This window comes from Centropristis striata, chromosome 12 (genome assembly GCF_030273125.1).
Source record: "Centropristis striata isolate RG_2023a ecotype Rhode Island chromosome 12, C.striata_1.0, whole genome shotgun sequence".
Taxonomy (NCBI): Eukaryota; Metazoa; Chordata; class Actinopteri; order Perciformes; family Serranidae; genus Centropristis; species Centropristis striata.
Window position 1 is genome coordinate 34744792 of NC_081528.1, and position 15312 is coordinate 34760103.

Genomic DNA, 15312 nt, shown 5'->3' on the forward strand with positions numbered 1-15312 from the left:
ACAGATACAGTACTATACCATTGATGGAAGTCTTTATTTATATTCACTTTGTTTAGTATCAGCACTGTGATTCTATGTTTTTCATTCAATTTACTTCACTTCTTTTTACATGATCAATGTGTCTGGTAAATAAACAATATTGTCTTATTATTATTATTCCTGTTTCAAAAGAACTTTTCTTTCGATGGGAGTTACTCTTGGAGGTCCTGAGAACTCAACACACTGCAAAAAAACATCTTCATCTCTTTGCATACATAGTGGCAAATAGAGTAAACACAACCAAATACAGAACAAAATATTCTGTACCTGAAAAATGTTATTACAAAAATGTCATAGTGTATTATTTCTCAAAAATGTCATAGTATAATATGGCATTAAACATCTTATAAAAAGTGGTAAAAATGACATACTATGGTATGACATTATGTCTTAAAATTTTAAAATGATTAGTCTGTTGATACGCATTATACACTGTAATAAATTATTCTGTAGTCATTTCATTTTACTTAATATATTTGATAAAAAGTATTAAATATAAATGCGTCCTTGATTTTGAGGCAGTTGTTTAAGTAACTTTAATATAAAAATGTTTGAGATAGAATCTACTTATTTTAATCACATTAAATATAATCTTTATGTGTATGTAATTCTAAATCAAGAGAATTTTGAATGAATCCAACACAATAGAATTAGTCTGTTTTTAATTGACAGGCACTTCCTGTTAAGTTATTAACCCAACTAAAATTACCTAATTAGAGTCTGTTGATGCATATTAAATTATAATCTGACAAAAAGTGACAATAAACAAACAAACGGCATACTATAGTATGCAGTATTTATATATATTTCTTAGAATTAAGTCCTAAAAATGCCCCAAATTCATAAAATTGCCTTATTAGAGTCCGTTGATGCATGTTAACCCTTAATAGGGCACTCATTGAAATACTTGCAAATTCCAAATTTCAACCCTAGAGAATATTGGAGGATATTGTATACTGACAGAATGTGTAAAAAAAAACATACGAAAATAATATTTTGAGAAAAATTTTTACGAGATTAAAGTGGCAAATCTACACGAAAAAAATGGGCAGATTTATGAGATTTAAAGTGATGAATCTGGGGAAAAAAATTGCTTTTTCCCCCACTTTTTTCTTGTGAATCTGCAACTTTTTTCGCGCAGATTTGCCACTTTAAATCCCTTAAATCTGCAACTTTTTTTCTTGTAGATTTGCCACTTTAATCTAGTAATTTTGCGACTTTTTTCTCGAAATATTACCTGAATTTACCAAATATAGTTCTTCGCCCGATAAAGGGTTAAAATGCAAAAACCACATACTAAAGTATGACTTTTTTGTCCATAAAAGTGGTAAAATTTTTAATATGCCCTAAATTCATAGAATGTCCCAAAAAAATTTTAAATGCCCAAAAATGTTTTGTCCAAAAATGGCTAAAAATGCTTTAGAATAGTATGTTGATCAATGGTAATGGTATATTATGTCCAAAGTATTTAAAAAAGTATAGTATGTCAAAAAAAATTATGAAAATGTATGAATGAAATAAAAATTGTCAGTGAAGTCTGTCCAAAAATGCCTGAAAAAGCGTAAGAATACGATGCTGATCATGGTGCATATTATGTCCAAAAATATAAAAAACATATTTGGCATTTAAATCCTGTTCAATTTAATCCTGTACACAATTACTATTTAGGCTTTTAAACTGTGCTTTTTGTTTGTTTGCATCCCTGATTAAACATGTGATTATAGCTCAAAGATTACATTATAATCAATAACTCAGTGAAATATGCTTTATTCAAGTTATATTTACAGCAACTGTCAACAAACCACTTCATAACATTCAACATAAATCTGACACAAATAAAAGGTACTGAAAGTTTGAAAGTAACAGTTAAAATCAAGTGACATGAAAAACATCTGAAATTATTTTACATTCATATTTGTATGAGACGTGACGCATTTAAGACGTCATAACGAAGAGAAAGAACAAGTTTAAATGCTTTGTTTGTATCATTAACAGACACCTCACATTAAAATACTCACAAATACAAACACTCACAACAAATTTATTTAAACGGCATTCTCATAAAGCTGCTCGTTTTGCAGTGCACTTTGTAAAACCGGAGACGATAATGTTCGTACAGTATTTGAACAGTCCACTCTGATAATGAAGAGACTTTGTTTAATGGCATCAAACACCTCTGTCCACAGAGTCCCTGAGAATCAGGAATAAAACAAAAAAAAAATCTGTCTCTTCTCAAGATCCCTCGTCCACCGTGAGCTCCTGCAGCTCCTCCTGCAGAGCGTCCAGCTGCTCTGTGGGCTGCTCCTGTTTCTCTGACTCCTCCTGGTCTGTCTGCTCCTCCGAGGCTCCGTTCTGCAGCTCCTCCTCCGTCTTCGGCTCCTCGCGTCCACTCTCCAGGTTCTCGGAGCTCTCGAAGCAGCCAGAGTCCCTCGGCTCCTTGGCATTCTCCCCAGGTTTGTCCTCCTCTTCTGGCTCAGACTCGTCTTCAGCTGCAAGGAGAATCAAAGAAGAATCACATTTTAATACTGAAATATAATTTTCTCTGAGAGGTCCTTTTATCATATTCAGCTTCAGAGACAAACTGTCAAGTCAGACTGTGTGAGCTGTGAACAAATACAAAGCACCGATCCAGTGAATAAGTGAAAATTCTTATTCTTATTATTAATTTTTATTATATTAATTATCTCTTGGATAAGGTACACTGGGAGTTAATCCTTGCTGCTTCTGATAAATCAAAGTAAAAGTCCATTTCCGTGGGATTTTCACAATAAAATAATGTATTAGAATTAGCACTTCATATTCATATACATAATGTTCAAATGTCGGATGATCATATTAACCACGGTCAATGTTTCAAATATTGAGGTAAACGCATGTAAAGATTAGCAGAACCTCAGATTTCCCACCGTTGTAAACACTCCTTTTCGAACCAATTTTCTGCTTTTGTGACAGATTACAGCAGTGTTTACATTAACCTCCTGTTATCCTGCGTCCTCATATGTAGACATTTCATTTTAGGTTTTCTGGACCTTATACTTAATTCTGCTTAACTATGACCTGTTGTCCTCAGTATTACACACTCTAGAAGTGTAAAAATCAGATGGCAGCATCTTGGTAAAGTCAATCAACAGCTTATGCCCAGAAAAAAAGTGGACCATGTACAAAATCTGATCAGATTTTATGGTTAAAACTTGTTTATTTTTGCCTAATACTATTTGTAGTTTGATATTCTGTGCAAGTTTGACTAGTTTTAGCAATAGCAACAAGCTACGACACTGCTAATCAGTAAGTATTCATTTGAAAAGGAATAGACTTTTACTATCTTTCTTTAAATAAGAGGGTGTAAATGTAAGGAAATAAATTTCTTACACTGGCAAATTAATTGTGTTATACAGTAAAATTAACCCATCATTTTTTTTCAGACACTACTTCCTGTTCAAAGACAATGCTTAGTTTTTGTGCTTATCAGATCCTACTGATCCAAAATATCTAGGAGAAACTAACAACACATACCAAACCAAAGCTTGGCTCTTAGGAAATTAAAATCACGACTACATGCAGCTACATACTAATGTCAGGGACTCCTGTAATCTCGGCTACCAATGTTTTTCCTGCTGTAACATGTTTTTCATTTAGAGGCTATTATTGGTTATCTTTCTTGACCAAAGAAAGCCAATAAAAATAGGGTATTGTTGCAGGTAATTGGAATGCTCATCCATAAAGTGCACAGCTTAAAGCTCTTTAAATCAGATGTTTTGGTTCATCTGGAGCAGAGCAAGCCAAGATATCAGGACAAAGTTGAATTTCAGAAAACTACTGAGCCTGACTTCAAACTGTGAGTGAAATGCTGTGCAACTGAGCCATAAAACTTAGCTAATTATGCAACTGAGGCAGAAAAAATATGATAGTAGCATAAAATATTCCCCAAAGACACCTTTTCTACGCTGCCTGAACCTGATGTCTGAAATTAGCTCGAGTTTTATTGGGACATTTCTCTCAGATTGGATTTAAATTCTGGATTTGAGTGGGGTTTTTATTGATGCATTGTTATAAAAGACCATTGTAGTTTTACAGAGTGTGCGCTTACAGTCTCTGAGCAGCTCAGAAGCGTTGAGGATCTTGGAGCGCTCGTCCGGGTCTGTGATGTTCAGCTCGTTGAGGTGAGACTCCTTCAGTCCTGCAAAGTCCTCCAGGCTCTGGAAACCGTGCATGGACAGCAGAGAACTCAGCTCCTGAAACACACAAGAATATAAACACAACATTGAGATATTGTCGTATATCCACCATGACGCTATAAACCTGCAGCGTTGTAACAACTCTTACAGTGAGGCCGATGCTGTCCAGGACCTCCTCCAGGGTTTTGGGTTTGGATTTGGATCGGTTCTTGCTGTTGCAGCGTCTCCTCCTGACTGGGGGGCTCTCATCAGGCAGCAGGTTGACGTAGATAAACTTAAAGGAGCCAACTTTGTTGTTGAGCTTCCCTGTCCAGGTCCCCACAGGAGGCTTCTCGATGATGTGGATGATGTCACCTTTCTGCAAGAGAGATGGCACATAAACGCAACGCTTATAGTCAGGCGGCTTAGCACCAGATTTTGGAAGAATGGGGACACGCCGGACAAAAGCACCACATTTTTTCCACATGCTTTCTATCTCCATAGGTTTCAATTTTTGGTAGGAGCCACTTCATCAAGATTGTGGATCGGAGATGGCAGCCATATAAAGTCTATGAGAACCAGTATATCTTCCAAGCCACTTGGAAGGTCAATCTTGGTGTCAAACATTTTTTCTGTTGGGAAAAATGTATATAAAAGATCTGACATGAGATGAAAGCATTACCTTGATTTTTTGAGCAGTGTACATCGCAGCTAATCCGCACTCTCCCGTGAACATAGATTCCAAACATTTTCAAGTTAGGATTACATGCTGCAGCACTTGAAGCGAGTTGCCTACCAGTCTAAAAATGAAGTCTGAAAATGAAGATATCTATTTGATCAAATAATCATCTAGTGATATTCTCATTAGCTTTAAATGATTCCTTGACCCAGAAAATGTATATTTTGACGCCAAGATTGACCTTCTAAGTGGCTGGGAAGACATATTGGTTCTCATAGACTTAATATGGGCGCCATCTCCGATCCGCAATCTTGATGAAGTGGCTCCTACCAAAAATTGAAACTTATGGTGATGGAGAGCATGTGCAAAAAATGTGGTGCTTTTGTCCGACGTGTCCCCTTTATTTGGCTAAGCCTCCTGACTATTAGTCATGATGGAGTCATCGAAGGATGAAAGAACAAAGAAAGAGCTTGGGACAAGGATCGTTTGTTGGTGGTTGTTGTTGTTTGGTTTGTGGTCATATGTCCATACTTAGAGTTACTCAATACAGCTCTCTAACTACTTAAAAATAAAGATTACCTGCGGAGAAGCATAGCAAATAAAACATAAAAAAAAGGGCTTAAAACTTTTTTGTTCAGGGAGGCAATTTAAATTTGTCCCTAGATGTTTTTATTATTGTCTCTGCACCTTAATCTCTTAATAATGTACTGTGTCTGTTTTATCTACTGCTGATTTTAATGTGTCTTCTAATGAGTTTTCTCTTAGTCTTTTGTCTATTTTGTTTCTGGTTTCTGTAGCACTTTGAGATTTCTTTATGAAAAGTGCTTTACAAATAAAATGTATTATTATTATTATTATTATTATTATTATTATTATTTAGAAGCTGAATAAACACCATAGATTTCTATGCCCTCTAACAGTCTTTCTATAATTTACAATGCACTGACACAATCACTACTGAAATAATAATACTGGATAAGGTACACTTGCTGCTTCTGATAAATCAAAGTAAATGTCCATTTCCGTGGGATTTTCACAATAAAATAATGTATTAGAATTAGCACTTTTTTTCTGTTAAACAGGGCAAACCTTCACTCTTAAAATTAGGCAAAAATATTGATAGTGAGTGAGTATTTGAGAATACAACTGTAGATAGTACATCTTTAGAAAATACACACAGTATAATAACATATTATGAATCAGCTCAAACTAAACATAATTAGAACAAGACACAATTCTTCATCATAACAAAATTATGCTAAATTATTCAATATACTGTTATTCAGAACGAGAAGAATTATTGTAACAGCATATTTTTTTTAGCATAACAATAATACATTAATAGATAACAGAAGTCCCTAGACTTTGAGATTTCTTTATGAAAAGTGATTTACAAATAAAATGTATTATTATTATTATTATTATTTAGAAGCTGAATAAACACCATAGATTTCTATGCCCTCGAACAGACTTTCTATAATTTACAATGCACTGACACAATCACTTCTGAAATAACTTTATTTTGTCAGACATGCAGTCAGTACTCGGTGGTGAAGTTCAAACTCTGCCTTGAAGAATAATAATCAAACAACCCGTCTTGTTCCACTCGGTTAACAAGCTCCCTGGAGGACGACTAGACTAGACTAGACTAGACTAGACTGGCGAACAGGCCGAGGGCCGAATCAGAGACAGCAAGAACGAGTTTGGAGACTCACTTGGAGTTTGAGCGACTCGACGTCGTAGGGGCTGGGAGTGAAGTCAGTGTGGACCAGAGCTCGACCACAGAACGGTCCGTTGTAGGAGACGCCGTTCTCCTCCAGCCTCATGCTGTCCCTCTGGCAGTAGCCGCTGTCCAGACTCTGTCTGTCGCTGCCTGCAGACAAGAAGCATCGCCACATTTATCATGAGACCTCAGAGACTCACACAGAAAGCCACAAGTGCAAGAACAAGCTCCAAGTTACTGAGAGAGTTAACCTAAAGTAAAGGATTTGAATGCTGAAATATCATCTTTGCCGTTTTTTAATGTGCTCCTCTGATTAAACATTGCACTGCAAAAAAGCCAACTTGTATTTTTTGGCCTAAAACAGTGATTTAAGTTGTTAAAACCTGGAAATATAAATTATTGACATTTAGGGCAATAATGTAAGTTAGCACAACAAAGGAAGCCAGTTGTCTGCTCAAAAACAAGTTTATGAGTTATATCTTTAAGTTGGGGTTCACAACAAGGGACAATAGTTCTGCTAACTCTTATTTCTTTGTTGTGAAATGCTAGAAAGCGGTGAAATAGCTAGCGGCTAACTGATGCTAGCGGCTAACTGATGCTAGCGGCGCTGCTTGTTACAGCTACAAGAGTAGCCATTAGCGTATCAATGCTAACTCAAAATTGTGGTCGCAACATTAGCTGACATTTCATAGCGGAGTTACAATCCTGCCAATTCAGCACATTGCAGAAGTTAGCAGAAGTAAGGATTAAAAGTTATTACAATGTAAAATTACAAGTTAGTACTTAGTTATAAGTTTGACAAAAATCTGATTTCAGAGTTGAGCAAACTCAAAAACAAAACTTAAAATATTTAGTTTAATTGTCCAACTTAACATTTTATCAAAGTTTGTTGCCTTGAAATTTTGAGTTCACCCAACTTTTATTTTTTTGTAGTGTGGCCCCTGCTTGGCCCCCACAGTGAAACTGGTCTAGAACCGCCACTGGCCGTGTTTACACAGTGAAGTTGTCGTTCTTCTGACTTTGTTGTGTTTGTGAGCTTTGAGTTGTGAACTGAAAACAACTGCAAAAGGCATGTGTTGTATTTATTGCCTTCTGAAATACCACTAAAATATTGCTTTACTGACTGACTTCTTGTCAGTTAACGCTAAAAATATATACACAGTTTATAGAAGCTGCTGTTCATACAGATGTGAACTTACTGCCTGAGAGTTGGCGGCTGATGGGGCTCGGCGCCGTGTCCTCCGACCCCGTGGAGCACACAGACGTCCTCTGTCCTGCCGTCAGATCTGGAAGGAAATCAGAATAGACCGGAGACAGCTCCTCGCCACTCTCACCCTGGAGACACAGAGGACAACAGCACAGGTCAGAGGTCAATTCACCTTCAGTTAACTCAATTTATTATTGAAAAGTCACACAATCAAAGGAAAAAACAGTCACAGACGAAGCACTACGATGTCGATTTTAAAGAAAACTTACATTTTAAAAGGTTAAACAGCATATATTTAAGAAATTGTGGATGCACTTCATTAATTATGTATGAATTTCCAGTAAGTCATATTTTGCATCTACTGCAATGAATTCTCTCGTTTTTCTTTTACCATTTATTGAATCAGGAAGTTTCAACAATTGTGTAATTGTATGTACTAAATGGTCATGTATTTCTTGGAAATTAAAATACTGTGTGTGTGTGTGTGTGTGTGTGTGTGTGTGTGTGTGTGTCAAATAATAATGAAGCTTTCCTCAGAAATAATTTATTGACCTGAAAATGACATTTTATAAACCAAACAATTCATTTATAAATTAATTAGATTAATTGATAATTAAGACATTTGTTAGTTGCAGCCCGATACTCAAGTCAAATGTGTAGGAACTTGTTATTACTTAAGTACAGTACTTGAATAAATGTACTTAGTTACTTTCCACTGAGATATTCTCTTTTTTTGAAAACTGCAGTGCATACATCCGTCCACTAGATGGAGACAATTTAAATATTTTGTAACAAAAACAACAGCTCCATGTGAAGACATGAAGGTGTGTTTATGTATCAGAAATCCTTCATAATTCAGTGATTGTTATTAATATTATAGATGCTGTTTTAATGTATAATGTAATAGTAATAATGTAACTGTAAACAGGATCTTACCCCCTCTTCAGCCAGAGCCTTCTGCACCATCTTGGATGTTTTTCGGGTCATGGTACGAGAGATGACGTTGCGCCATTTCTTTCCCAGTTTGCTGCCACTTTTCACTGCTTCCTCTGCTGTTACGCCTTCTGCCACCTTAGATCAAAGTAAAAGAAATCATAAGTTTTTTCAGCAGTTGGTCGACAGGTGTTGGAAGATGAGAGGAATGTGGTTACAACTTTATTTAAATGAAGTAAAGTTTGAGTGAAAAAACTGACATAAATCAACTCTCATGTTGGTTCACAGTGACATCGCTGTCAGGAATTCACTTCTCACGGACTAGAAAACCAACAGATTTTGTGGTAATGGGGGTTTTGCACACACACACACACAAACACACACACACACACACACACACACACACACACTCACACACACACACACACACACTCACACACACACACACACACACACACACACACACACACACACATACAAACTCTCTCTCTCTCACACACACACAGACACACACACACAGCTGATACCCACAAAAAGACAGAAACGTACATGCGCACGCACACACACACACACATTCTTGTACTTCATTGTAACAGTGAATTCCCTTTTATAATAGTTTTGGATTTTTCATTAGTTTTAGTTTTAATTTTGTTGTGAATTCTTGTTTTCAAATTCATTTAGATTTAATGAGTTTTTAGAGTGAGTTTGCTAGTTTTACTTTATTCATTTTAGTGTTTTAGTTTTAGTTTTTTGTAATGGGGTATTTGTTGGGTGGGAGATTAAAAGAGGTCACAGTAAATTTTGCCTTTATTTCCTTTGTCTGATCCATCTTCATTATGTATGAAAAATGTTGACAAAGACGAAAACGAAGGACATTTTTACTATAATTTTAGTTAGTTTTGTAACCACACAATAAAGCTTCAGTTAATTATCATTATCATGTAACCTTTAACCCTTAAAACAAAGTCTGCAATCTCAAAAAAGCCTTTAAAGAAGTGAGGACCGGCAGAAATGTCCTCACTTTGCAAAAATGTCCTCACTCTGTTGGTTAGAAACGTGTTCTGGTCCTCACTATGTAGGAAGTACAAGAACACACACACACACACACACACACACACACACACACACACACACACACACACTCTCACTCCTGCAGCCAGGTGTTTGGAGGCAGAGAGTCTGAGAGCGTAACCAAACATAACTCGGTCTGCAGACAAACACTGTGAGCTCAGTAATGAAAGCTAATGATGTTTTCAGTATTTTTATGGAGGCACTTTGTTACAGCAAATGTTCTGTGTAACACTTTGTGTCGTGAGGACACAGAGGTCGAGACTTTCTAATTTGCAATAAAGCAGAAATAAAGCAAACGTGCTGTTAGATTTATAGAAAATGGACCATTAAGTCAGAAGGGTGTATTAGACTTTTTAAACATTGACAAATTGCCAGTTTATGGTATATTTTATGATACTGAATATCCATAATAATAAACGGAAACAGAGAGCTGTTTTCTTGTGAGATTTTGATACAAAACTCTTCAGTGAAATTTTCCTGCCAACCTTAACATTTTCAAGATCTCATGGACAGAAAATAAAACCGTGTTTAGACTCTTTATTACACAGAAGCGCTAAGACGCTCAAGACCAAAAAAACAACAACAGTGTGGCGGTATAAATATATATTTTTTCCATTTTTTTAAGCTTTTGTTGCTGTAATACTCATTTTGGCCACAAGAGGCTGAAGTTTAAAACAACTTAATGTTCTAAAAAGACTATAGGCCTTAATGTTTTCCTCCTGGTGAGTTTAATTTCTCCATGCTCTCTAAACACCAGGTACACATTGTGTGTTAGTAAGATATCTACCATTATGTCATGTCTTTCTTTGGCGGCTAACGTCAGTATGGGTAATGCGAAGGTCAATCCCTTTTTTTCTCACTTGCACCTCTGTTCATAATACGACTAATACTAATACTGATACTATAAAGCACTAATACTTATAAAACACTTTTCAAACACCAAGTAATAAAGTTATGTATAAGCAGCAAAGAAATCATTCGAGTCATAGAATCATTATGTTTTAAAAGAAAAGATAAACAGATAAATAGTTGGTGTATAAATCTATACAGTAATAAGAAGAAAACTTGATTTAAAGAAAATAGTTAAAAGGAGGTTAAAACTCACATAAAATCAGAAAAGTATAAGAAAACATAGCTGATCAAACTATTCATATGGAACTACTTTAAAAAGCAGCACAAACACATGGTTTTCACCAGGCACAGGGAGGAAGAAGGGCATTAACAATCAAGTGTTTTCATAAATGTTTTCATAAATGATAAATTCAATTACATTTTATTTTATTTTTATATTTTTTTTATTTTGTGCCTCTTGTGTGTGTGTGTATGAGGACTCTATACTGCAAACAAAATCTACCTCTTGGTACAAATAAAGGAACTTGAACTTGATTATTTATGTATTTGTTTATTTCATCTATTTATTTTCTATCTTTTTGAAAATATGTATTATGTAAATATGTATGTTTAGGGGAAAAAATGTGAATTGAGTAGTGGAGAAGGGGTTTAGGTTTAAATAAGCATATTATGCTTCATCCTACTCCTTTTAGGACATGTTGCGTTCACATTATAGCTTTTGTTTTGACTATTGCTATTTTTGTTTTGATTATTCTCATTGGATTTGTTTGTTTTTGAGTTGACTTTGTTGTGTTACTCGCACATGTTCGAAAAAAAAAAAAAAGCTGAACATTAAAAAAACTGTTCAAATGCACTTCAAAGTTCTTTACAAGGAACAAAACCTAGGAGGTTAAAGATGGTAAAATGGGCTTTATGATCACATCTAATATGCACTACCGGTCAAAAGTTTTAGAACACCCCAATTTTTCCAGTTTTTTATTGAAATTCAAGCAGTTCAAGTCAAATGAACAGCTTGAAAGGGTACAAAGGTAAGTGGTGAACTGCCAGAGGTAAATAAAAAAAGGTAAGGTTAACCAAAACTGAAAAATAATGTACATTTCAGAATTATACAAGTAGGCCTTTTTCAGGGAACAAGAAATGGGTTAACAACTTAACTCTATGGAGTCTTGGGCTATTTTGTCCATTTTTTAATTCTTTTCATGTCTTTTTTAGTCATTTTGTGTCATTTTTTTGGTCATTTTTTGTCATTTTGTGTCTTTTTTTAGTCCTTTAGTCCATCATAAAATGTGATTTTGAATCTTTTTTTTACTTTCAAAACACTATCATGCTCAATAAAGAATTTTAAATGTTGCAAATGTGCATTAATTTCAGAGTACACTGAGACATTAAACTGCATAATTTTCAATTAAATTCTGGAAAAGTTGGTGTGTTCTAAGACTTTTGACCAGTAGTGTATATGCAACTCTGAAATAATTCTGTTAATGTCTGTTGAAAGTTTGCCAAAATAAGGGACTTAAAAGAGATCACTGACTCTGCTGACTCAGATTTGATTATTTAATCGAACTAAACAATGACAACATAAAATATACCACCACAGTAGAGACAGAGAGGGATGTAAAAACTCAATATATAAATAAAAATGCATGGGATTTAATAAAAATGGTGTTTATTCTCTGGGGGAGGAGCACCTGGCTTGCTGCCTGTCTGTCTGTCTGACACAGAGGCTCTCTGCTTGAGAGGCTAGCGGACATCCTGTCTGCAGGCTGCTGTCATCTGGGCTCTGTGCAATGCTTCTTGTTCTTACTTCCTCTCTCTTTCTGCACTTCTACATTAATCTGCCACCCAGCTTCCACTCACGGAGTGTTACTGGGAAGTTATTCAAGATTCTGTGAATATTAAAGTGTTAAACATTTGCCAACACGTGCAGCAGCCCGTAGAATCAGGAAGCAAAAAATGTGTACTTCTGTTACTGATAAGAATTTCTGCTTGTACTTTGTGCACTTTCTGGATAAAGAGTTATTTAGGTTGTGGGTGAAACGGTCACAGCAGGATGAAGGAGGAACAATATGATAAAATATCTGCCGTTTAGGAACTTTAAACACAAAGAGTTTACAAGATATCTACTTCTACTTTTCAAAATAGTGATGTATTGTTGGTGTCACGTGTTTGTGTTTTTCTTCTTACATTCTCCTCCAGGTTAAACTCCTTCTCTGACACAACAGGAGAGGTGGGTTTGTGCTTCATAAAGTCCTTGAAGCTGCTGGACCTCTGCAGAGTGAGCTGCAAACACACAAGGAATTACATTTATTTAAAAATCAACATGGGAAAAGCTCAGTGCAAAGGGCCAGCAAGCAAACAGTGTACAAAAAGAAGCCGTTTTTACTGTAATGCAACAGTGATACCGCTCATGTCATGGCTTCTTATCTCCTCAAATGTGTGAACAGAATGAATCTGCAGAGGGATTTCTGAGAAGGAACAACCGTCCATCTCTCCTCACAGATCTCAAAGTTAGAGTCATGAATCTGGGTCATGTTGCAGACAGACTCTAGCTGCTTCTGATAAATGTTATAATGCAGCTGAGCAGCTAAACAGGAAACACACATTAAATAAGTGGTGATTCGTGTGAGTTCCTGTAATAGTTTGTGTTTTGAGACTTACATACTGACAAATAACTGGAACATAAAAATCTGAAAGTCTTAACGTGTAAAACAACTGGAATTAATAATTAATAATAAAAATAATAATAACAATAATAATAATAATAATAATAATGCATTTTATTTATAGGCGCCTTTCAGGACTCTCAAGGTCACCTTACAATAAACAATTAAAAACAAAACAATAATAATAAAACAGCAATGGCAGTAATAATAAACAGCAATGAAACAATTACAAATTAGAACAATAAAGACAATGAACTCAATGTCAGTACAAAGATGCATGAATCAAGATGGAAATATTACTGTAATACTGTAAAGGTCTGTCGTCTAAATTCAAAGTCTGCTCACAATTTTTTCACATCATCATGTATATTGGTGGACCTATTTTGTCAGCCAATATTGACCTATCACAGATATATCTGTATCTATCCATATTAGCGTATATGTTGTCCAATATGCACAGATATGAAAACTGCATATCAATAATTGGTGTATTTTTCTACTCTAAAAATGGCATCACTCTCAAAAATCCCACATCTAAATAAAAGATCTCAAAATTTCTTGTTTTCTCCAAAGAATTAATTTTACAAAACTTCATCTTCATAATTGAGCAGGTGGAACTCGGCCATGATTGCTTGTAAAAATACTCAAACAAATAATCCACTATGAAAATAGCTCATCTATTAATGTTCTGATCCTTTTGGCATGTCACATGCATATGCTTGAAATAAAGACTTTATTTGAATTCTAAAAAAAGAAAAGTTTTAATCCTCTTTTGCATAGTTTTCTTAGAGTTTCCTCTAGCTCTAGTGGAAACTCTTTGAGTCTAATTTTCCATGTAACCACACGCCGCTGTGCATGATCTTATCGCAGCTCATCCTTCTCGAAACTTTGCTAAAACCACAGAAACTGGCAAAGCTTGAGCAACTGCTGGCAGCCAATCATTGCAGACATCCAGTCGGAGCTGATGGTCTCTGTCTGCGTCTAACCTGAAGACTTTAACCGCTAGAGCAGTCAAGGGAACAAATGACCTTTATTATCATGAGGCTATTACGAGTTTTGCTGGTAAATGTCTGTTTTTCCTGCAACAATTCTCCCCCCCAAAAAGCCACAAAGCTTTCAGATAAATCAATCTTCTATTAGCGCTGATCACTGCAGAGCAGCGACTCGTGACGTGGAACAATGATGATCTCCAGCCTCAATTATCGCCAGTGACAATAATGTGTTCGGAGACGATTGCCGAGAACAAAGGCAATGAGATGTGTAATGACGTGGCGTGATTTGGACCATAGGAGTGGTAATGTTGATGGAAAATAAGGGTACTGGTGTAGAGCGTAGGAGGCTCGTTCTTATGGTGGCATAAAGCCACAAAACCTGCTATGACTCAAACTACATCTGCAGCAATGATTCACCCTGCCAGAATAGAGGAACTTTACTTTTAAAAGAACAAGTTGAGGCCAGAGAGCAGTAAAAATACTAAAAAACTTTTCAAACATAAAGATCTCATTAGGCTTTAAGTTTTGTGTGTGTCTGTGTGTGTGTGTGTGTGTGTGTGTGTGTGTTTCTCCAGCTTCACCACAAACTTTGCACCAACTGGAGCAGACATCCTGTGTTGTTGTGCACACAAAGACAGCTGAACAAGATGTTGAAATTCAAACATTAAGTTTAAAATTGTATAATAAAGACCTCTTTACAATCACAGTCTATAGTATTTACATTTATAGACCGCCGACACATTTATTTTCATTCACTTTAAAGCTTAAAAAAAACAAACTAATAACCAAAAACTCACCTTCTTCTTCTGCACCTGCTCCTTTTCCGAGGCGTTGGAGGGCCGTCGCCTCAACATCTTCTTCTTCTTCAGTGGTCTTTCAGAGATCCCGCCGGTCAAAAAGCTGAGAGAGCGATACGCCGGTCCTAATCAGAGTTTCTGTCGCCGTGCTGCCAAAGTTGTCAGATGAGAAAAAAGGTAGAGCTGAACTCTGCTGCTGCAG

At 35.8% G+C, this 15312-nt stretch overlaps 1 protein-coding gene across 1 annotated transcript; it reads right to left on the reverse strand.

Moving 5' to 3' along the window:
* Positions 1-1796: 1796 nt before the first annotated feature.
* sash3 (SAM and SH3 domain containing 3) lies at positions 1797-15312 on the reverse strand. Its single transcript, XM_059346353.1, has 8 exons — positions 15111-15312; positions 12843-12938; positions 8739-8873; positions 7795-7930; positions 6588-6745; positions 4363-4572; positions 4127-4271; positions 1797-2528 (listed from the first exon to the last, which is right to left on the reverse strand). Exons 1-8 carry the CDS (start codon positions 15165-15167, stop codon positions 2272-2274), a joined length of 1194 nt encoding a protein of 397 aa, XP_059202336.1. The 5' UTR covers positions 15168-15312; the 3' UTR covers positions 1797-2271.